We start from the raw sequence: 25,955 nt of genomic DNA, 5'->3' as shown, positions 1-25,955 counted from the left end.
CCCCAATGATAGGTATTAGATAGAATCTCAGAATTAGTTTAATTTGCACTTCTGTAATTAGAAGGAATTTATAGCACATTTTCATATGACTATAGAAAGATCTGTTCAGAGGGGGCTGGAGCTAAGATGGCAGAGCAACTACTCCCACTAAACTCTAAGACAAACTCCTTCAGATACCTCTAAAAAGAGAAACTGAGCAAATTTTAGAGTGGCAGAATCCAGTAGAAGAGAGAGTGTGGCAGATTTCCAACCTAGGACAGACTGGAAGGTTATGGGAAAAATCTATTGCATGGGGCTGGAGGAGCGCACAGTGCACAGCACGCAGGCTGTGCCAGAAAGGACCCCACCATAGCAAAGCCAATCAGGAAGACCCAGGCAGTCTGAAGCAGCAGCCACACTGCAGAATCTCAAACATAATCAGCCCAGGATGGAAGTCCAATGGAACTGAATGAGAGAGAACCGCAGAACCCCAGGTAACTGCAGCAGCCACTCCTGAGACTATCAGCCCACAGATTAAATGTCCCTAAATCATCTACTAGAACTTCCAGGAGCCAAGATGGTGGAGTGATTTGTAAATGCTCCATCCCTCCCCTTGTTGACCTCGAGAAAAACACAGAATATTTTCCCAGGAAAAATCCTGGAACAGTGGGATCAGCCAAATCCCTAAAAGGGGCAAACAGTCAGTCTCTCAGCCCCTGAGGCTAGGAAAATCACAAAGAGGGGGTCCCACCAGCTGTGGCTGAAGGAGACCAGTGCAGGACCAGAGTTTTCCTAGACAGCTCCACCTCAGCAAACTGAGAGGAGATTCTGAGCCCCAGGGGGGTGGAGCCCACGATCATCAACACCAGGACCCCAGGCATGCCTTAACACAGCCAGGGGAACAGGGAAGACACTAGTGAAAACACTAGTTCACCTGAGCCTGCCTGTGCTCAGGAGAGGAGAACCCTTGTGGCTAGACCACCCCTCCCCCACACTTACCTCCAGGGTAACTGCAAGGAAACTCAGAAAGACTTCACCTGGCCTCTGCTTTGACACATCAGCTAGCTCAGCACCAGGTAAACGATAGCATTCTATCCTCTCACTGAAAGAACTAGAGGCCACAATACAGAAAGTCTCAAATTCTAAGCACAAGAATGGTGGGATAGAGCCCCCTGTGCCCTAGAAGCAGAGATCTACTTTAAAAGTCAGGAAAAGGGCGATGATCATGAGCAAGAAGCAAACCAGAAAAGATAAGACCATAGAATCTCTCTATGGGGACAAGTGCCAAAACGTAAATACAAAGAGGGCAGCATTGAGACTGTACTCCCATCTGAAACTTCAGAAGGGAATATGAACTGGTCTCAAGCCCAAAGAGCATTCTTGAAATTAGGGAAGTAGAAGAAAAATTGGCTAATGATTTTAAAAATATGAAAAAAGAAATCATGGAAGAATTTAAAAAGGAAAACTGGACAAATGGAAAAGGAAGTACAAAAACTAACTGGAGAAAATAACTCCTTAAAAGGAACAATTGGACAGATGGAAAAAGAGATGAAAAAATTAACTGAAGAAAACAATTTGATAAAAATTATAACTGGGCAAGTGGAAGCTAATGACTCTATGAGACATCAAGAATCAATCTAACAGAGTCTAAAGAATGAAAAGATAGAATAAAATGTAAAATATCTAATTGGAGAAACAATTGACTTGGAAAATAGGTCCAGGAGAGAAAAATCTAAGAATTATTGGTCTACCAGAAAGCCTTGATTAATAAAAAAAAAAAAAAAAAGAGCCTGGACAAGAAATAATCAAAGAAAACTGCCCAGAAATCCTGGATCCAGGGGGTAAAATAATCATCGAAAGAATCCACCATTCACCATCCCAAACTAAAAACATCAAGGCATATCATTGCCAAATTCCAGAACTATCAAATGAAGGAGAAAATACTGCAGGCAGCCAGAAAGAAACAATTCAAATATCAAAATCTACAGTCAGGATCACACAGGACCTAGCAGCTTCTACATTAAAAGATGGAACTGGGACTCCAACCAAGGATCAATTACCCAGCAAAACTGAGCAGAATATTTCAGACAAGGAGAAGGACATTCAGTGAAATAAAGGATTTCCAGACCTTCCTGATGAAAAGGCCAAAGTTCAATAGAAAATTTGATCTTCAAACACAAGTCTCAAGAAAGGTATGAAAAGGTAAACAGGGGAAAAAAAATAACTTGTTATTCAATATGGGCAAACTGTTTACATCCCTATAAGGGAAGATGTTACTTCTTAATCTTGAGAATTGAATATTTATTGTGTTATATAAAAGGGATATACATAGATAGAAAGTATCTATAAAGTAAATAATGCGATAATAAAAATGTGATTTAAGGGTGTGAAAGGATCGTAATAAGAGATGTGAAAAGAAGGTAGAAAAAGGTAAAACACATCGCAGGAAGAGGCACAAAAATGTATTATAGTAGAAGAAAAGAGTGGAGAGAGATGGGTATTGTTTGAGATTTACTCTCATCTGATTTGGTTCAAGGAGGGAAAGACCTGTTCATATCTTTAGAATGAAAGTAGCTTGGTGGCTAGATAGAGTGCTGGGCCTGGAGTCTGGGAGAGCTGAGTTCAAATCTGGCCTTAGATACTTGCCTGCTGTGTGATCCCATAATGTCTGGTTGGCTTAATCCACTGGAGATGAGAATAGCAAACTACTCCAGATATCTTTGCCAAGAAAACCCTATGCACAGTATGATTCACAGGATCATGAAGAGTCAGACACGACAGAATAACCAAATAACAGCCTTAGAACATTGATCAATTGGTGAATGGCTCATTCTTATAAATTTGAATCAGTTCCTTACATATCTTAGAAATGTGATGTTTATAAGAGAAATTTGCCATAAAATTTTCCCTAGTTAATTGTTCCCCCTTTGATTTTAGTTTTATTAGATTTGTTTATATAAAAGCTTTATGATTTATGCAATGAAGATTACCATTTTATCTTTTGTGATCCTCTCTATTCCTTGTTTGGTTATAAACTTTTTTTCCATCCATAAATCTGATAGGTATTTCCCCCTCACATTTCTCTAATTTGTTTATTATGTGACCTTTTACATTTAGGTCATGCATCCATTTGGAACTTCTTTTAGTATAAGATGTAAGATATTTTTCTAAGTCAAATTTCTTCCACACTGATGTCTGATTTTCATAGCAGTTTTTATAAAGTGATTGTTTATTCCAGTAGCTGGGGTCTTTCTTTATCAAAATTTGTCTTGTGTTTATCAAAATTTTATCGTTTCATTTGTTTTTGGATGTCGTACACATAATCTACTCCAGAGATCAATCTCTATATTTTGATCAGAACTAAATTGTTCTGTTTTGTAGTATAGCTGGAAATCTTAAACCATTTGATACAATGACTATATGATTCTAGAGGCACAATGATGAGTCACACTATCAACCTCATGACACTCATGCATATATATATTACAGTAGAAAACATGTCAGTAGTTATAAATATATCTTAGCATGAATATATACACAGATAGATAAAGTATATAACCAAGGGAAAGTTTTACTTGACTGCATATTTTTATTCAAGGGTTTTGTTTTTCTTTTTTCTTTTTCCTGATGGAGTGGGTTTGAGAGAGAGAGAAAATAAATTTCTATTCATGAAAAAAACGTTTAAATAATGGGCGATTTTGGTGGGAGTTGCTACAGATATGGAATATTGTCATTTATTTTTAAATGAGGTCACTGTAGTTAGTCTTGCTTAATTTCTTTGTTTTGTTACAAAAGAGCTCTCATAGAGTGGGAATAATTTGGAAGTATTTGCAATAATTTTGTCAAAATAAAATATGTCAATAAAAACTAAAAAAAGGAAAGAATAAGGAAGGCAGTCAAGGACTGGAGAAGATAGTATATATAATTAGCAAAGAAGAAGAAAAATAAAGCACTAGTTTTGAGAAAGAGTAAGCAAATTAATCTAAAATTTGGGAAGATGACTAACAGGAGCATTAATAGAACTAGATAAGTAAGGATGAGACCTTTCTTAATATTTTGTTTTAGACAAGTTTGAGACAATGATAGAAAATCCATGGATTGTTGTCCAATAGGCTTTTAGAAATGTGGGACTAGGTTTCAGGGACAAGTTTTTGACTAGAGATATATATCTGGAAGCTTTTCTCATAGAAATGATATCTGGAAGAAAGGAAAGGGTTGTGATCAATGAGAAAGAGAAAGAGAGAAGGAGAAAGAGAGAGAGAGAGAGAGAGAGAGAGAGAGAGAGAGAGAGAGAGAGAGAGAGAGAGAGAGAGAGAGAGAGAGAAAGACCAAAAACAGGTAAGAATAACATTTAGGTGGTGGGAAGTAGAATATTTTTTTATTCATTTTTCACCTGTGTTTGACTCTTCATGACTCTATTCCTGGCAAAGATACTGGAGTATTTGCAATGTCCTTCTCAGGCTCATTTCACAGAGGAGGCCTGGAGTCAAACAGGGTTAACTGACTTGCCTAGGGTCACATAAGTAGGAAATATATGAGGCCAGTTTTGAACTCATGAGGATGAATTTTCCTGACTCCAGGCCCAGTGCATCATCTGACTATCCCACTGGATCAGGGAGATAGAATAGGAGAGGTCAAGTAGAAGGAAGGAAAACAGGGATTGCATAACATCATGAAAGCCTAAGGGGTCAAGATTAAGATGCAGAGTCAATGAAGAAACTTTTAGAGAAGTGGGAGAAAAAATGGTGAGAGTTTAGTTACAAAGAAATGTTAGAAATTATTTAGAAGTTGGAGGTAGCCACTGAAGTCAAATGCTACCAAGAGTTCAGAAACTCTCATCATATTCAAACACCCACAAGATGGGGAAGAGGTGGAAACTTTACTTATTGTTGGCCCTCTAATGACAGACAAATGAATAGTGGATTCCCAAGGATTTAAGTCACGGAAACTGGTCCAAGTCTGATTGTTTTCTTCTTTCTGGTTTTAATCTGTGCTATCATAACATAGTTTATAAATTGCCATGGTGCTAAAAGGCTAGACAGTAGGTAGAGATGTGGTGTCAGTATGGGAAATAGGTGAAATACTGGACTGACTCTCTTCTATAACTTGAAAAATGTGAAAAACTCCATTCCTTCTCCCTACCACCATGTCACCTGTCAGCCTGGTAGAGTGTCTAAAATCCCCACTGTCAAAATGGTTCCTAAATTAAGGCTTTGTCTCGAATGTCTCCAAATGTTAGAATGCAAATACGTGCCACTGAAAAGACAGCATATTACTCTGATGGTATCGTTTAACCAGAAGAGTTTGCTGAAAAATGGTTTGAAGGAGGGAGATGTTGATGAATGAAAAAGGAACTCAGGAGTGGTGGTACACATCTAAAATCCCTACTACTGAGGGAGGTTGAGGTTGCTGTATCATTTGGGTTTGTGAGTACTGATCTAGAGTAGTCAACTGGGTGTCCTTAGTGAGTCTAGCACAAATATGATAGTTTTCCTCTCATGAGAATATTTAAGAAAGGGTGACCCTACCTGGGTCAAAAGATGTGCTGATTAATTTTAGACCTGGGTTCAAGAGTGGCCATTATACTTCCAGATGTGGAAAGACACGGGGATCCACTTTCAAAATATAAAAAGTATAGCATGCATCTAGAATATGGAACATTGTCCTACAGAGCAAGCCTTGTTGAGGTACATGGAGTTTAAGATAAAAGACAAAATAAGGTTTAAAGTGTTTGAGAAGGGCATCATAATGTCATGTATGGGGGGATGGAGGGCAGAGGAAGAGAAACTGAGACAAACTTCATTAAATTCAGAATTTTGCTTTGTATATACTGTGATGAGGTAAAGATCACAAAATCAAGGCTCTCCACTTCTCTTACTTTGCAAAGGTGTTTCTACTTTTCTCTTTATCTGTCATGTACATGGAATCCTGGTTCTACTAGTAAAAGCTAATTAAAAATGGAATGATTGCATCTACGTGCTTTGAACTCAACTGAGGTTTTTATCAGTCAAAGAAATAGAAATAACAATGTATAGAACCTGTATTGTGTACCCAGAAGGCAAGGAATTACTCTTTTGCCTTTCAGAAATGGAATAATCATCTGAAGGACACTTGGTGGACCTTTAAAAATAGTACTTCTTAGAAGGGTCATACAATTCAAAATTCCACAGAAAGAATGGATAAGTAAAATCCTGCCAAAACCATCATCCCAGAGACAAGCCCAAAGGACATTCCTCCATTAGGGATTCAGGAACTTTTTAACTTTGTTATAATACTTCAATAGAATCATTTTAAAGGTGGAATTAAGGCCCATTTTTGCAGCCAGCAATATTTAACCTGAGTGTGCTGGTTGGAGGCATATGAGTCTTAATAACAATTGGTTTATTTCCAATTTTCTATGGTCCCACACCATTGCAGTCAATTTATTTTGAGGAATTTAATTGAAAATTCATTCTTACCTTATCTCAGCGTCTTTAAGAGTTCTTTTCCCTTGTTGTTTCTAAAGTGCTATGTTCTATTAGACTTTTACAATCACTGAATTTTAGAGATTATTTTTAGTTTAGGGAGATGAGGAAAATGATTCCCATCTAGGTGGTATTACCCAAAGCACTGAAACTTGAGTCAGGGAGATGAGCTTCAGATCAAAGACATATATCCTTTTGATCCTGGGCAAGTCACTTAATCTCTACCTGCTTCAGTTTCCTCACCTGTAAGATGAGGATAATAATAGCACCTATCTCCTAGGGCTGTTGGGAGAATAAGATGAGATGATATTTCTGTTTTGTAAACTTTAAAGCACTACATACTAGCTAGTATTAGCAAAAGATATGTCATCTACCACAAACTAGTGAAAGACATTGATTCAATTCAGAGGACCATAAGATATAGAAGCGGAAGAGATAGAAGGAGTCATCTAGGTTAGAGTCTTCATTATACAGATGAGCAGTTGAGGTGGTAGCTCGCTCAAGGTCACAAAGGCAGTACTAGCATCCAAGTCAGGCATATCCTTTGACTCCAAATCCAAAGTTCACTTCATTGCCTTTTGTTCAAAATTTAGCTATTAATTGCCTTCAAAGGGCCAGGTACCATGTTTTTAGGAGCCCTGGATACAACCACAAAAATGAAAGCAGTTCCTGCCCTGAAGTTTACATTCTGGGGTTGAGGAAGAGGGAAGGAAGCAACATATACACAGATGAACAAATTATCTGTCTCTTTTTCTGTTTCTTATCCTCTCTGTTTCTGTCTCTCTGTCTCTTTCATTAACATGAAGTAAATTGAGGGGATGGAGGGGGGCGGTTCTAATAACTGGCAGGGGATCGGGAAAAACCTTTGTAGAAGAGAAGACACTTCAGCTGACTAGAGCTATGTATTCCAAAAGGTAGAATTGAGGGGGAAAAGTATTTCAGGCTTGGGAGATTGACTATGTAAAAGTACAAAAGTGGAATATGGAATATCTAGTACAGTAGAAACCAAGCACATCAGGAATGTGAGAAGCCAAGTCTCCTGGCTCCCAACCCAGGAAATGCTACTAGTCATGTCACAGAACTGCTTTTTAACCTAATTTACAGATGGTACGTGGGGCAGCTAGGTGGTGAAGTGGGTAGAGAACTGGACCTGGAGTCAGAATAATCTGAGTTCAAATTTGACTTCAGACACATACTATCTGTATGACTCTTAGCAAGTCACTTAACCCCTCTTTGCCATAGTTACAAAAAATGGGAACACACTGGAGAAGGACATAGCAAACCACTCCAATATCTTTGCTAAGAATACTCCACGGACATTGCCCATGGTGTCACATAAAGTCAGATATAACCAAAAGATAGAAAAATAACAACAAAGGAGGATGATAGGATGGTGCAGTTTAGTGATTCTCAAAGTGTGGTCTGAGGACTCCTAGAGGTTCCCAAGGCCTTTCATTGGGGTCATTAAGATGAAAGTAACAATACTAACATATTATTTGCTTATTAATCTTCCTTTTTCCAACTATATATTCATGGGAGTCTAGATTTTCTACTTGTACTTCCATGAAATGATGTCACAAGAAATGAAATGCAGAAGGATATACGAAAATCAAGTTGTCTTCAGTTCAGCTGGATACTGAATTGATTTACAAAAATAATTGTAAAACAGCACCACTCTTGTCATTTTTTTTTGTTTTGAAAAATATAATTTTTTCACATTTTTAAACTGTTGTTGTTCAGTCATTTCCCAATCATACTGACTCTTTGTGATCCCATTTGAGATTTCCATGGCAAAGATACTAGAGTGGTTTGCCATTTTCTTTTCCAGCTCATTTTACAGATGAATGAACTAAGACAGAGTTAAGTTACTTGTCCAGGGTCACACAACTACTAAGTGTCTCAGGCTCAGATTTGAATTCAGGAAGATGAATCTACCTGACTCTATCTACTAGCACTCTATCTACTGCACAACCTAAATATTTTTATTTTTTAATAAAAAATATGTTTTTATGCTAACATGTAAATAAATTTATTATTTTAAAATTAAATAACAAGTAAATCTTTTAGAAATGTATCAGTTTTAATTTCTAATATGGTAAATATCAATAGATATCACCCATATAAACTAAAGCACTTTGGGGTCCTGAATAATTTTTAAGAGTATAAAGGAGTTCTGAGAATCATTGGAAAAGTGGACAGAAAGCTAGCCTCAAGGGCTATGAAAATCTAGTGTGACAGGTGAAATCTAAACTAACTGAGGAAACAAAGATTGGAATTTTCCAAGCATATAGATTTATTAAGCAATGCATGCCAATTGCACTACAAATTAGGACTAGGTCACCTCAGTTTGGCACTGGATTCTGAACATAGAGGGAGACAGATTTTTATGTATTAAAAGAAAACAATTAACAGGATGTAAACCAGTATACAAAATTATAATTGTATTTCTAACGGATGAAAGATGGTGGATTTTCCAAGTTGGGAGGGAGAAAATGAGTTTTTGTTGATTTGGGAATGGGAGAGAGGGTTTTGAGGTCTCTCCTTTCCCAGAATTGAGAGATGCTGATTAATTGTATCCACTGAAATTTTATGAAAGAGTAGAAGACTTATACTATCTATTTCTCATGAATGATTTGCAGAAGAACAACCAGATGAAGGATAATATGTCAGCATTCATAAGATAGAATCTGATCGATTCTCTTGATCCTCATGTCAAACCAAATTTCTTTTGTAGCCTGCCTTTACTCTATTTATTCACTAGGTTCTAGTCCTGTTGAGGATAAATATTAGCTTTATGACTCTGGGCAAGTCAACTTCCCAAAGCTCTAGCTCAGCAGCATTAAACAAATAGAAATGTGGGTCACTAAAACATACACAAGGATCCTTATAGGGTGCATATTTATTTACAAAACCATACATATTTATATATTCCTCTTAAAATTAATTCATTCTGTTCCAATATTGCCCAACTATGTTTTAATCTGGTTTCTGTCTTACGCTGGAGTACCATGTGCCATTTGCTGGGGTCCTACTCCCCTCCTTATTTGTCACTTCTGCTCTAAGCCAGTCCTAAGATTCTGAGTGGCAGAGAAGTTATATAAACTTGCATTGGCAGAATGAGTTTCCTCCTTAGGGACTTCTGTGTATCAATGAAATAACAGGTCTGCTCCCTATCTCTATAGTTATGGAATTTTTTACTGTAGAGAGGCAAAAAGCACTTTATAATGGGAAGCACTGGTTTCGAGTCCCGAATCTGGAGCCAACAATGATTTACCTCACACAAAGCTGCTTTATTTCTCTTCCTCATTTGTAAAATAAGGTGGTTGGACTAAATGTCTTTAAAGTTCCTCCTGGATCTAAAATTCTATAAAATCCATAGGAAAATTGCCAATCTTTCTCTTCTTAAATTGTCAACTTGTAAGAATAATTCTTTGAAATCTGAGTGCTTCTTCATCTACCAATGTAGACACAATGAACTTTAAATATTTTTAATCCTAGTGAAGAGTAAGGCAAATGCAGTGACCTGAATCAGCATATTTCAAATTGTAGCATTTGCTCACATTTGGCAGCTTTCATCCCATGAAGTCCCTTCATTTTCCTTTCTAGAGCAGGGATAATGCCAGCCAAGATTACATAATGCCTTTTATTTGGACAAATCTGAATGTGCTTTTACAACCTAAGACATACTGGCTCCTGGCTGTTGGATGGCTCAGTAGGTTTCTGTTTTCTCTGTGACATGCCTTATTCGTACACATGCTTCATTGGTCACTTAGTGCTGAATGGGGAAATGATCCTGGCCCTTTTGCATGTGTGGTATTTTTTTAACAACAAAAATAAACTATATCCCCAAATAGCTCATCTAAGTGCCACCTGCATTTCCCATTTTATGTTAAGGAACTGTTTACATCCACAAATAACCAAATGCAGATAGAAATAACGTGTTTCAAATATGAAAGTTATAGAGGGTAAAAGGATGTCATCTTTTGTGAAAAAGCCATGCTATAAATTGTCTCCTAACACTATGTGCAGGTTCAACTCTGAACTATGACTTTTAGTTAATAGAAGATGCTGAAAATATTTTCCATACCAATCAGTGCTCAGCATAGTATAAGACACAGCAGTAACTACTGTCCTAGGCTCTAATCTTATATGTCAGCATCATTAAGGAAATCTAATTTTTTAAAAAATCCTTTGGAAAATAAGTACACTTTATAGTTCAACGCACAGCTGAAATATACTTATTCAATCAAGACAGTTAATTATTAACCCAGAAAACTAGCTCACATGGAAAGGTGACTCTAATAATTAATTGTGTTTCAAAGGGGAAGGAGACATTATTGATCACATCTTATCAAAAGGCATAGCTTTCTGATGCCAATTTAAGAGGATTTTCAAAACATTTGCATAATCAATTAAGGCTTTCCAAGGAGAAGAAACTTCATTTATTTCAAAATCAACTTAAACTTGATGGTTTTAAAACGGAGCCAGCCCAGACATGCCAACACAATATAAGTATAGGGGTACTTACAAATCAAAGACTAAGTAATGGAATCCTTCTTCAGATATGCTGTCATGGAGTCTCACTGTCAGGAAGAAAAGAAAAGGAGAAAGATTATCTTTACTTGTCCATGAGACCACCATTATCACAAATGTGAAGTCATCTTTGGCTCCTCCTTTTCCTTCACTCCATGTAATTAATCTGTTACCAATTTGATGATTCTTTCTTTGCAATGCCCCTCCCCAAACCCCACCTCCCTAATGTGTCTCTATTTTTTCCAATACCCACTATGACTATGCAAGTCTAGGCTTTCATCATGTCACAGTTGGATTATTATAATAGCTTTCTAACTAGCTTCCCCATGGAGCAGCCTCTCACTGCTTCAGTCTATTTGCATACCAGCACCATTTTGATCTTCTTAAAGCATTTTGTTCAACTCATTCCCCACTGAAGAATGGTCATTTGCCATTGACATCTGTGTAAAGTCTGTATCAATGTGCCTGGTTCTGAAGGTCTTGTCATAGTCTATCCCTAACTCATCCAAATGATATCTCACTATCTCAATTCAGTTCAATTCAATGATCATTTATCAAACAACTGGTAGGTGCCAGTTAATGTTCTAGATCGTAGGAATAGAAAGACAAAGGCAAAATCTTCTGTTAAAGCAAGAAGCTCATATTCTGTTGGACACACAAGATTTAAATAAATAAGTAAATACAAGGTATATGGAGGAGGAAAGGAACAAGCATTTATTATGTACCTATTAGGTACTCTAAGTGCTTTATAAATATTATCTCACTGGATTCTCACAACTTTGTAAGACATTATTATTACACCCATTTCATACTGAAGAAATTTAGACAGATGGAGGTTAAGTGACTTGTCCAGGGACACACAACTAGGACATAACCAAGACTATATTCGGACTCACCTCTTTCTGATTCCAAGCCCAATACTCTATCCACTGCACCACTAAGCTTTGAAAAAGCACTTCACAAATATTATCACATTTGGTTCTCATAACAATCCTGTGAAATAAGAGTTAAGTGATACTTGTTTCCTAATAGAAAACTGTAATTAGCCTATGGTTTGAAAGTATATAGATGAGGGTTATTATTGGCATCTTAAAGGGATGGTAGGCCAACTTTTCCTTCTTTTTATAACTTTGATATATCAAATTCGTGTCCAGAACAGAGCTAGGTACTTAACAGTCATTGAAGAGACATTTAGATGGGATTAAGTAATTTCATAAGGGTGACTTGGTATACTAAATTAAGGTAGGTGAAGGAAAAAATGACATGAGATGGGATAACATCTGCCTGAAGGAAATCTAAACTAAGAAATTCCAGGCTTCTAAAATAGATTGATGAAGGGGAAAATATTCTCTCTACGAAATATTTACCCCAAAAGTCTTTGAACTAATATTATTTTACAAAAATCATATTTCTGTCCTACTCAGGGACATATCTACTATATGGCTAAATGACTTGCTCATGTTCAAATAGGCAGATCGTTCATTCAGAAATCCCATTCTCTCTGGTTTAGAATTTGGGTCTGGTTGGGTTAATGGCATTATCAATATTGTTAGTCTTTCACTTTCAAAGTGAACATAACACCACAGGATGATTTCTTGACTTGCACATGTACTGGATTTAAGTGAAGGAAAGTTGCACAAAGTCATCATCCTTATTCTCTCTTCCAGAGTCATCAAAGTCTAGTGCCAAGACAAAGTCAGGATGACTGGCAATGGCTTAGGATGAAGTAGATGATCTTGGTGGCTTTGATGTCTGACCAAGCTCTAAGCATTCCAAGGTGCCTGCTGTTGCTGCCTTGAAAGCCATGGGAACAAAGTATTCTCATCTACCCATTCTGCTGAATGTTTAATTAAGGTAGACCCCTCCCTCAGCTCACTGATTGGTTGGAGGCCCATCAGGTATCTTCAAACGGGTTTAACCTGTTTGCCTACATAGTTTTACCAGGAAATGGCCACTATACATGCTATAGTTTTTTGGAGCCACAGATGACAGCTGGGAGACCTGTTAGACACCAAAGGTACATGAGCAGCCCTGAAAAAGCATTGGCAAGCCCTCACAGTAGAGGTGCTTGTCCTCCTTCAACACCTCATACATTCCTTAACCATGATAAAAATGACATTTATATAGGATTTTATAATTTACAAAGCGTTTTCCTCTCCAAAACCCTGTGAACAAGGCAGTGAGATTAAGATTTATACCCAACAATGATACTGCAAATGAAGGTCAGAAATTTATGCTGGATAGCAACCACATAATGGCATCTAAGTCCATGGCCACAGAGCTCTGTTGGAATGAGACCTTGGATCAAGGTCTTCTGGCTCAAGCATTCTTTCCACTATATCATGCTGCCTAAACTAACAACCAAATTAAGTGAATTCCTGTTCCTAATTCCCTTTTCAACTTTAGAGAACAGTGATGCACCCTTAGGGAATTTGAAAGAGGTGAAAAAAAATCTTCATATATACTCTGATCCTCTTCCAGAGCTAGACCATTTGGGAATTGTTTTGTCCCTACCTAGTTTTGTGACTCTTTTCTATATATTTCTAAGGTTTTATGTCATTCAAGCAATATATGAAGTGTTACTGACTACAAGCAATGAGCCTGCTGCTTTTTATTTCTCATATGGAAGCTGGGAGTGATTATAAACAGAGCCATGCTTCAATATCTTTCCATTTGGAATAATAATACTTTCCAGGTTACTTGATCAGACTCTGGCTAGAAGCTATGGTGAATATTCCACCTTAACAGTTATGAAAGGTGTCAATCAAATTATTAGTCAATTCTTCTCAATTTAACAAGCATTGATTAAACACCTACTATGTGTAAGACACCATGATAAACTTTGGGAATAAAAGGAAGGCAAAGAACAGTCCTTACTTTTAAGGTTCTCATAGTCTGATGGTGGAGAATATACATAAGCAAATGTAGCCAAACATATATACAGGATAAATTGCAGCTAATCTTAGAGGGAGGCATTAGAATTAAAGAGATTTGGGAAAGGCTTCGTATAGAAAGGAGGATATTAGCTGGGACTTGAAGGAAGCCAGAAAAAAAGAAACTTAGTTAGGTGATCTTGTTATTCAAAATTATTTTTTAACTTTTTAAAAAATTATTTTAAAATGATGTTGTTATTCAAATTGCCCAATCCACAATCCAGTCACTAAGCAGTGAATGATGAAGGTTTGCTTTAGCGCAATGTCTCCTACATGGTAGATATTTAACCAATAGCTACTGAATTGAAATGAATGGAATTAATCTAAATTTCCAAGAGCCTGAATTTCAATATCTCCTGCCAGGAAGAAATCCTATCAATGTTGGTTAAAATCAGAGAGGCTCTTTGTGGGGGAGAAACAAAATAAAAGTAAGCTCTCTCATCTCTCAATTTGCATAATTAACATTTATCTTTGAGAGTTATTACTTTTGTCATTTGATTATGGTAGTACAAATCTACATGCATATTGTTATTTTAGAAAATGAGTAACTTAAGGGATTTAAAATGCTTTTGCCTTCCATTTCTACAATACTAGCTCAGATATAGCCAAGATTAATATTGGTTTGCTTTAGGAGAAAAAAATTAATTCTTGTAGTTTACTAGAATAATAATAAAATACTAATAAGTAGTTTTTAAAGAACTAATTTTTACTTCATGTTCTAAAATATCAATTTGCTATTAGTCATTGAAGAGCTATTGCCTTTCTTTTTATGCCCTGTTAATCTGCATTCACTACCAGGGACACTAAGTAAAGCAAGAAAATAATTTATTTTCATCACGATGGAAATATCTATATGGATAGAGAATATTTTTAGAGGGGAAAAAACCCTATAAGCAGACTTGTAAACACAGTCTACAGAGAATTAGAAAATCAAAATGTCATTGTTGTAGATAAAATAATAGTATATTTGCAAAGTAAAGACTGCAAAAAATGTAAATTTAGAGGTTTTTCGGTGAAGTATAATAAGAGCAGATGAAAGAATAATGTAAAAATGATGAGACAAAGAAAAACAATGCTTAACAAAATACATACTTATTCAAATAGAAAAAAATGCAAAAAGCACTATGTTACAGTGGAGTGAGAACTAGATTTTGAGTGAAATTATTTAAGTCCAAATTCCAGCTCTGCTACCTACTTTTTGTCTAACTTAGGGCAAATCATTTCAAATTTCTGGGTCTCAGTTTCCTTATACTTGGACTGGATAAACTCTATGCATCTTTCTATTTCAAAATACTATGGAAGACCATGGAATACTAAAACAAATGTCCGCATCAACTGAGAAAGAAAGCACTTTACCAAACTTCTTTGATAAGACAAGAACCAAACCATGTAGGGATAAAACTGAAAAGGAGAACTACTAATTGATCTTGCTAATTAACAGTGATGCACATGTTAAAAAAAAATCCTAGAAAAAATACTACAGCCATAACAGGAGTATGTGGAGGTCATACAGGGAGAGAAAAAAGAATTTTGAATCTCACTGTAACTAAATATTAAATAAATAAATAAAATATTAAATATCAAAATAATTTCAAGCATATTTATTGTGAAGGGGCTATGAGAAGAACAGATAAAATGAAGAGGAGAGGCAGCATGGATGCTGCTTCCCAAATGTGTTGCAATTTATCTTTATAAATGAATGAGAATCTATAGACAGCTTCTCATTAAGTGGCCCCAAATTTTATCCATCATTGCTTACCTAGAAGCTATGACTGTCTTAAAAAAAAAAACCCACAAAGATCTTTGGACTTCCATAGTTATTCCACAGCTATGATGAAATAAATATTGAGTTGTAGGGAGAGTTAAAATATGATTCTAAAAAAATTTCTCCATTTCAGTATCTACTGATGAAAAGAATGTGCCAATTATTAGTTTAGCTAGTTGACGATTTATTTGTGCCTTTGATCATCAACACATGTCCAAAGGATTCATCTTTAAATACTTGACTCTTTAAGAAAGAGTAATAAATCAAATAACTTCTGAAAATATGAAAAGCTTTCACAGAACCTTAAGGTTAAATTCTCAGGAACAGATATACTTTATATGTTTCCTAACTTATTTTCGGTCTCATCTTCACTTTTCATAATGGTTTCATGTTTTGAATCTATAAAAACTCTCTAGCCAGTGAAAACCATCCTAGTTAGCTCAGTTCCTTTGACTGCCATCTGCAAAATTCCAAGTGTCAGTTGCAGGTATAATAGGGAAGAACAGAATATGGGTTTGAGTGACCTCTTATCTTCCATATTGCACATTCTCCCACACCATCCCGTGGTTCTCTAGCTTTCTAGGCTCCCCGAGTTGATGTATCCTCCTCAGCCTGATCATAGACAGCAAGTCTAGCCCTGTTATCTCTTCCCTAACCACTTAGCTTTCTAGGAATAAAAGTCTCTGATAAATTAATTTTCAGTGATGTATTCATGACACCTTGTGTGTTACACAGCCCTGAAATATATTTGCATTTCAAAAGAGGACTTCCAGAGCCAACAAAGCTTTTGTTTTCTTTCACTGAGATATCTAAAGGATGTCCACATTTGTAAATCACATAACTAGGCACAACCTCACCTGCTGTAAAGAAGGAGAATTGGGATCACCTACAAGTTTAGCTCTACATGATATAAGCAAGTTACTCAGCTTCCTTGGACTTTGTGTTTGCTCTCATTTAGTAAAATAAAGAGGCTGATTGAATGATCTCTAAGGTTTCAGTTCTAAAAGTACAATTCTGTAAACATAAACTTGTTCTTCAAATTGGAAAAAAAAAAGCTTCCATTTCTTCAGGCTACCTCACTTAGCTTTACTCATAAATCTAACTGTATAAAGTTTATATCATTAAGAAATTCTGGATTCAAAATTGATTTATTGTGAGCCACATAAGCAACAGTAACCAGCATACTTATCAAAGGTATTTTAATACCGATCTGTCTTCTGGAAAGATCTTTCATCCCCCCAAAAGAGGCTTTTAAGACACAAGTCCACTTTCCTAAGTTTCAGCCAAGTCTTAAATACTTACTTTGAGGATCCATTATTTCTACAACATTAACTGATCCTCTACAGGTGCATATTGCAACTTTTCTGAGCATTAGTAGATGGTCTTCATGAGTTGATTCTCAGATAACACATACACACTCCACCGCTGCAGCCATTCCTTTGTACTTTTCATTTTGATAGGACCTTCCAGAATTTAATCTCACCTGGCATAAGCTGATAGAACCCAGGGTCACTTCCACATCTCTATGGAAAAGAACTTATTTACAACCACCGATCAGATTTTTATCTTTAAGACTGTGGTCATGGGTTGTCTACATAAGAAGGATCATAGAATCACAACTGTTAAACTTCTCATCCTAGAAAATACATCCACTCCTTTACCTTTTCACCTTGAAAGATCCCTTTGACCTTGAGGCCCTGTCCTCTGATTCATGAGTTAATTCTGAAATCTACATTTTGAGGAACCACTAAACTATTTAATGTTGGTGACATCATTCCTTTCCAAGTGTTGATCATGACTCTCTGAACTTCTCGATTTCCCTCAACCCTATTTTCATGTGGTTTCTTCCTTCAGTTAGAATGTAAGCTATTTGAAGAAGTCAGGGACATTCTTTCTTTTTTTGTATTCTCAGAATTTACCATTAGACAGGGAAAATGTTAAGTGTTTAAAAATGTTTGCTGACAATTTAGAAGAAATTTTAAGAATATTCTAGTCCAATCCCTTCTTTGTGGTACAGGAGTGATACCTGGATGACAGTCACATAGGATGTGCAGGAATAGACTGATTGCAATCTGTTTCCCTGGCATAAAGGTATGCCTATCAGTGATGTGTGAACCAGGGACCTAGATGATTTAGCACAAGTAACAACAATCAAAAAACTAAATCCATTTTATAACTGATAATTCATTTACAAAGACTCATCTTCCAGAGTTCAAATACAACCTCAGACAACTAACTGTATGACTCTGGGAAAATCTCTTAACCCTGTTTGCCTCAATTTCCTCATCTATAAAATGAGTTAGAGAAGGAAATAGAAAGCCACTCCAGTATCTCTGCCAAGGAAACTCCACATGGAGTCATGAAGACTCAGATATGATTGAAAATGACTGAACAACAAATCATTTACAATTTAGAGGGTAGCCCTAAATGTCTTGACTTTGGCCTTATTATATCCCTATGTTTTTTTTTACCATAACAGAAACTTCTTTTTAGGAGAAAAATAAATAAATGGAGAAAAATGATATATGAAGGTAGCAGAATTCTCCCAAACAGAATTCAGTCTATTATTGAAGAAAAGGGCTGCCAATGTTATCATAAGGTCAATAAAGAATTTCATACAGAACAGATTGTACTAAGTGCCCATAATAGTTGTTTGCCAGGGCTTACCAATATTCCTGTTGCAAAAAGAGGTAGTTTTCTCTTTTTTTAGCTTCCCTATGTACAAGGACAGAAAAATTTGGATTTGGTTCACAGTTGCAATGCAAATATGTTAGCTTGTAAATAAGATTCTTTTTATAGTCCCATCAGTAGTTAATTACAATTCACAGCTACAGTAGGCTTCAGCCAGGCCAGGCTATCCAATCTGCCAAACCTCTCCCTAAAATTGAATGCCAAGAATGTGCTCATTATAAATCCAAATTTTTCCTCTCTTCCTTTTTGTTAGTCCAAAGACACTTTCAATAACCAGATGCCACCACTCTAGAGAGAAATCATAACTCAACCTTGACTTCGTATGGCATTTGTACACATAGATGGTCATGTCTAGAGGGAAATTAATTCCAATGGCAAATGATTAAAACGTTTTTTGAGGTCTAGGATAAAAATCAAGTTAACTCTTGCGGAAAAGATGGAACCAAGTCTATGAAAGAGGCTTCCTGTGAAAGGAGAAAAATTATCCCTTAGAACTGCAGAATATAGGAATGTAGTGTACAAAAAATAGATAATACTACGAAGCCACTAAAGCTACTTGTAGATTTTTATAAAATGTAAAGCATTCATTTAGATTAAGTCCTAGCGGATGGAAAAAAAATTCTTCAAGGATGCTTTAAACATGTATTACTGCAAAATAATAATTAATTGAGAGGCATCTTGGCTAAGCAACAGAATCACGAACATGAACTCAAACGCTGCCTCCTGCATATACTGACTCAGGGACCGAAGGAAAGTCACACAACTTCTCAGTGCTTCAGGCAATTGTCTCAACTGAGGGGGGCATAACAAGATTTGGTGATTTGCCACTCAGGAGGGACTCCCCACTCTGGGCATTCTAAGCAAATAATCAGAGGTCTAGGCTATACCCACCCCATACCCACCCTAGCTTAGATAGATGAAATATATAGAATGATGTAGATAGGAAGACATAGATGGCAGATTGAGTGTCATTTACTTAATATGAAACATACTGAATGTAATTTCATAAATCATTCTGTGCTTAATTTCATAAACTAAAACACTGATGTGACATTACTTTTCAAACAGCATTTATTGTTTTTTCCAAAGTTTCCTTAAATTAATCAGCAAAACTTTTTCTTGCCCCTCAACAAGGTGTTTTTCTGTCTGAGTTTAGAAAGTTCAGGGTCATTCTAAGAATGGCAACCAATCTGAGCATTTAATTTCACAGACTGATGCCAACTAAGCCAAACAATGACACTTAGGTATAAAGATGGAGAAGGAAGTTAGGTGGTGCAGTGAACACAACACTGGACCTGAAGTCAGGAGGACTCATATTCATAAGTTTAAATCTGGCCTCAGACACTTTGTGACCCTGGTCAAGTTACTTTACTTGTTTACCTCAGTTTTCTCATCTGTAAAATGAGCTGGAGAAGGAAATGGCAAACCACTCTAATATTTTTGCCAAGGAAACCCAAAATGCAGTCATGAAGAGTCAGATGTGGCTGAAACTATTGAACAATAAACAACAACACAGACGGAGAATCTTAGTCCAATTTTAGTTATTTAACGTATAATTGCAAAAGATAAGTAAGGCATTTGTGTTCTTGTTAAGACAGTTTAAGGTTTTCAGCAACCTCTACTATAACATGATCGTAATCTTTTCCTACTTTGTTTTCATTAGGTTCAGTGATTTCAAATGCAACTTTCTCAATGTGGAAAGACAGGTGTGAAAAGGTAACGTTTTTACATCAGAGAGTAAAAAAGTTAATTTAAAACAACAATTTATTTAAAAAAAATTAACTCATGGTGGCAACAAAATCAAATCAACCATCCTCTTAAAATGAATCAGCTAACACTGAAGCATACTTAAAATGAAGCTGTTAAGCTTTGTATTTAGAAAAGATGGTAAAGAGATCAGATGTTTTGGAATAAACAGATCAATGTAGTACAACCATAAATTTATCTAGAAGAAAAAGATAATTACATTAGGCTCCAGATCCACTTCTGCAGCCCAAACAGAAGTATGTCTACTTAGCTTTTAGCATCCCTATTCCATATCCCTATTTTCAGGCCATAATTACCAGCAATCAGCATTTTCATCTACTTTTCAGAAAACCGCTAACATCTCTTACTACCCAGAGAACTCAATGTATTTTAGGGTAAGTGAATAACCTCTATGGCTGTTCCAAGACAGACTTTCTGACAGGAAGCCAATGATCGCTCAGAAGTCCACATTACTCTAAGGGGCTTTTGAACAGTTGTTCAATCGTATCTGACTCTTCATGACTCCATTGACCATATCACACCAATACTGTCCATGGAATTTCCTTGGCAAAGATACTGGAGTGGTTTGCTATTTATTTCTCAGTGGATTAAGGCAAACAGAGGTCAAGTGACTTACACAAGGTCACACAGCTAGTGAGTGTCTGGTCTGCCTCCAGGCCCCTCCATTTCACTGCCCCTCCAGTATTTTATGCACTGCAAATGAAGTTGGAAGAGTATTAAAGAAATATAAATAATGACCTGTTCCCCCATCAACTAAGTGTACAAAAAGCTGAAAGAGGATGAAGTAATCTACATATTATTCTACTGGACACTAAATATCTATTTGGAAGAAAAAAATGGCTGGAGGTGGCAAAATATAATCTTTTATTTGTCACAGATAAGTGCATAGAAAATTTACTTAGTATTATGGCTGTGAACATCTAATGAGATAATATTTGTAAAGTGCTTAGCACAGGACCTGGTATTTAATAGAAGCTTAATGAATAATAAAATTAATAATATTCTTTCCCTATCCCACCCTGTATGTCTTCTCTATTCTCTTTAAACCTTGTTGTGTTTACCTCTAATAAGCATGATATTGATGCATAAGTAGCATCAATGTAGCACAAATGACAAAATGTCTCTGGAAACAAAAAGGCTAATATTTCCCTATTTACCCTTGATTCATTTTAGGTTGGTTTTTCTATGAGCTCACTTCTATTTTGTACCACAATTTTCAGTTTAGAAAGCTCCCCCATGCCTGTTTTATGTTTATAATACTAATTTCATGTGTTTCTACAAGTGGTTTCATACTTCCCTCCTTTCTCTTATTTCTAACCATTTTTGTTACTCATCTCATTGTCCATCAAACTCATTTCTGATTCAATTACTGGTTAAATGGTTTGCTTATTATAACAGTGACTCAAGAACACAGAATACAGAAATTAATGAAATCCTATGATTATTAAGAATTGTTTTAAAAGTATAGCTGCTGACAACATATTCCAACATCAACTGTGAATAACATGTTGGCTCCCATACTTACTCCAGACATGGAAGCTGTCAAAATGTCCAGAAAATACCCTTTGCATATCCAATGGATACTTTGCTTTATCACAACATAACATATAGCCTGGCATTCTGATCAAGTCTGGGTGTGCAGTCTTAATGGTACACGGGCACAGACATCTGGGATATGACTGGCAATTCTACTATGCTATGGCTTTGCACACATATCTAGATAGGCTTGCAATGAATCCATACTTAATAACACTTGAGCAAAAACCAGCAGGTAATTCCAAACTTATAGAAGTGACTTGTGAAATGATCACAATATCAGATTTTTAAATATATCCATCACTTTTAAATTGACCTTTTGTGAGGTTAAAACTAAGATGATACCAGAAACATCACCAAGGAAGTGAATTATGACTTTCATTTGTGTACCATTTTTTAAAAAGCATGTGCCTTTTTATAGTAATTTAAATTTGCTAAATGAATTTAATATTTTTAAATTTGTGTACATTGGTTTCAATAATAATTGTTTCAATATTATTTGCAATATTCATCACAAAAGGTCATAGACCATATTCAACAGCTAGTTTTTAAGAGCCATCTCTAAGGATTACTTAGAAAGATTAACGGTTGCTCTCCATGAAATGGGAACTAGTGTTCCGTCAGTTCAGAAGATACCACTAAACACCACGGTCCATTTTGGTTTTTAAACTGTGTATTTCTTTCTAGAGATAACACATTTTCCCAATGGAGATAAGCTCTACAACATACCGGACTGGCCCTAGTACAAATACTATCTACAGAGTGAAGTTCTTCTTTTTAAAAGTTGTAGCTTAAATTAAGGCAAATTCATGCAGGGTATTTTATTGTTGTCACAGTTTTGCTAAAAACAATTAGGAATTCAATTAAATAAAGCTTACAATCCATAGGCTAGGTAAGACAAGCACACAATTAAGAATGTAACATCAAAAGGCTACTGTATCTGGTATTATAATACAAAGCATAATTTGATAACTACCATAAGACAAGGATAAACAGATTCTGGGAATTCAAAACCATTTCTCAATACTCAACTTTCGCATTTCTTGACCCCTCTTCAGCAAATGGCAAGGCAATCAATCACCTTCTCTTCCTAGATACACTCTCCACCTGAGTTTTCACGAAACTTCTCTCTTGTTTCTCCTCTTAGCTTTATGATCCACTCATTCTGTATCTCTTTGACTGGATCTTCATCCATGTTATGCTCAGTGGGTATACTCTAAGACTTTAAAAAACATCTCTCCCTCTTTCTTTCCATTTCCCTGTCTCTGACTTCTCCTCCTGGACCCAAACCCTTTTTGTCTCTCCTCTTTTCGATACTCTCTCACTATCATTACAGTGATGTTATTTTGGCCCTCTTCAAGAACAAACGACAATAATCAACCAACCAACTAGCCAACCAACTCTTTTACTAGGTAATCTCATTAACTCCCAAGGAATCAATTATTATCTTTACTCAGATGAATCCCAGATTTATATATCCAGCTCTAGTTTCTCTCTAGAGCAGTGAGGTGGCACAGTAGATATGGGATCACGAAGACTCACCTTTCTGAGTTCAAATAGGACCTCAGATATTTACTAGCTGTACAAATCACTTGGGCAAATCACTTAATCCTGTTTGCCTCAGTTTGCCTTTCCTGTTAAATGATCTGGAGAAGGAAATGGCAAGCCACTCCAGCATCTTTGCCAAGAAAATCCCAAATGGGGTCATGAAGTCAGACATGACTGAAAAATGACTGAAGTCTCTCTTCTGAGCTCCACATCCCACATCACCAACTGCCTCCTGAGAATTTCAACTGGATTAGTTATCTCATACTCAAAATGCCCAAAATAGAAGTCATTATTATGACTTAAACAGAAAGGGGGAAGGGAATAAGCATTCATGTATCTGAAAGCCAAATGCTTTCTTACCAATATTATATCATTTGATCCTCAAAACAACAGTGCAAGGTAGGTATGATTATTATCCTTATTTTTTAGTTGAGGAAACTGAGGCAAACAGAGGTTGTGGCTTATTCAGGGTCATAAACTAAGTACCTAAGTCTCCTTGACTCCAGTTCAGCATTCTATGCACTGTACTAGTGCTCTGATTCCTCCTCCCTCCCTTCTGAATTTTCCAGGTAATATCAATAAAACCAGATTCACAACTTGCAGATCAGACTCCTCAGTCTCACTCACCTCCTTTTCATCTCTAGCACACCTTTCCTATCACCCTCTCTACACTCACAGAACTACTGCCCTTGTTCAAGTACTCAACATTTCTCACCTGGATTGCTGTAATAGCTTTCTGATTGATATTCCTGTCTTAAGTATCCCCCACTCCCCACCCCCAGTTCCATCCACCTTCCATAGAGCTGCTGAAAGACTTTCCTAAAGTACAGGTCTACATATCACCCCCCACCCCAACTCAATAGATTTGTGATTCTCTGTACTCTTTTTGTTGAGTCATTTTCTGTTATGTCTGATTCTTCTTGACTCTCTTTGGGGTTTTCTTGGTAAAGACACTGGAGTGGATTGCCATTTCCTTCTTTAGTTCATTTTACAGATGAGAAAACTGAAGTAAACAGGGTTAAGTGACTTTCCCAGGGTCACATAGTTATATTGTCTGAGGACAGACTGGAACTCATGAACAAGGGTCTTCTTGACTCTAGGTCCAACACTCTATCCACCATTCCACAGAGCTGCTCTACTGTACTCTTTGGAATCACCTACAAGGTAACCCATTTGGCATTCAAAACTCTTCATCATGTGGCCCTTTCCTATCTTTCCAGATTTCTTACACATTACTCTTACTCATGTACTATATGATAGAGCTAAACAACCTATTCACTATTCTTCAAAGATGATGCTTCATCTCTTTATACTCACTATCTATCCTCTTAGAATCTTTGACTTCTTTCAAAACTCATCTCAATTACCACCTTCTGTAAGAGGTCTTTCCCTGCTATTCTCCCCAGGTTCTAGAAATTTTTCTTTTAAGAGTATTTATTGTATTTGAGGATATATTATTGGTGCTGACAGAAGTAAGCAACTGTCCACTTGATTAAAATGTAAACTCCTTGAGAGCAGGGGGTACTTTTTCTTAGTCCCTGGTACTATGCTTATACAGAATAGTTCTTAAATGTTTGTTAATTAACTGATTAATTAATTCAGCAAAAGGCAAGATTACATTTCCTTAGGGGAAACATGAACCCATTTCCTACTATTTGCCAGGCACTGTGCTAGACACTTTACAATGATTCTCTCATTTGATCCTCATACAGCCCCAGAATGGAGGTGCTAATATTAGCCTCATTTTACAGATGAGAAACTGAGGCATATAATGATTAAGTGACAACCAGGAGCACAAACCTAGTTACGTGTTTAAGATTAGATGTGAATTCAGATCTTTCTGACTCCAAGCCCAGAACTCTATTGACTGTACCACATGGCTGCCCCTACAATAGAATAAGGACATTTTGAAAGAAGCTTGGGACATTCAAGGAAAAAAAATATATGCTCTGTAGTTGGTGATGAAGGACTGGAGTTCAGAAGACAAAATATGTGTGGATGTATAAATTTAGTAATTGATGTAATTCCTGAAGCAGGGAGTAGGACAAGAGAAAAGAAAAGCACCCACACCAATGGCCAGGAAAGAGCTCCAACAAAGAAGACTGCATGGTATAGTGAAAAGGATATTGGATTTGGGTTAATAGCATCTGGGTTCAAATCCTGCCTTAGTCACTTTACCACTTTTGCAACTATGGCTAAATCACTTGACCTCTATTAATTTCAGTATCCTCATGTGAAAAATGAGGGGATTGGACTAGAAGATCATTGGGCTCTCTGTCTCTTTATAGCCTTAAATCTCTGCTTCTGTGATTGAAAAAGAACAAGTGGATGTGAGCCAGGAGAGACCAGTCACTTAACATTAGGGAGAAAAGTGGTGTTCCAGAGGAAAGGTAATCATTAGGTCTAAAAGTTAAGGAGGACAAGGAATGAGAAAAGACCAGAGGATTCAGTAGTTATGGTGCTGCAGATGGAGGCAGTTAAAAATCTCATGGTTACACAATTACCACAAGAGAACAAGGTATTAGGTAATAGCTTCCTAATGCAGATGACAAAAATATCTCCCAAAATTCCTAATAAAACTTCAAATTAAAAATGTTTCATGTTTCACTGATTCACAAGGGTATGCTCCAATTAGCACATTAAAGAAAATGATCAAATCTACTTTGTGAAATTGATACAAAGTTAATTTGAAAAAATCATTGATTTAAAATGTATAATGGTAATCTCATAATACATTTC

General features: G+C 36.4%; 1 protein-coding gene across 6 annotated transcripts in view; it reads right to left on the bottom strand.

Moving 5' to 3' along the window:
* CAMK2D (calcium/calmodulin dependent protein kinase II delta) overlaps nucleotides 1-25,955 on the bottom strand; it is a 334,877-nt gene that overhangs the window by 137,200 nt on the left and 171,722 nt on the right. For all 6 annotated transcript variants that reach the window (XM_072624938.1, XM_072624941.1, XM_072624939.1 and 3 more), the window contains one exon: nucleotides 10,972-11,026. In XM_072624938.1, the coding sequence (XP_072481039.1) occupies nucleotides 10,972-11,026 (55 nt within the window). The remainder of the gene's footprint in view (nucleotides 1-10,971; nucleotides 11,027-25,955) is intronic.

This window comes from Notamacropus eugenii, chromosome 7 (genome assembly GCF_028372415.1).
Source record: "Notamacropus eugenii isolate mMacEug1 chromosome 7, mMacEug1.pri_v2, whole genome shotgun sequence".
NCBI lineage: Eukaryota > Metazoa > Chordata > Mammalia > Diprotodontia > Macropodidae > Notamacropus > Notamacropus eugenii.
The sequence above is the reverse complement of the archived record's forward strand: the minus strand, read 5'-3'. Positions and strand labels throughout refer to the sequence as shown.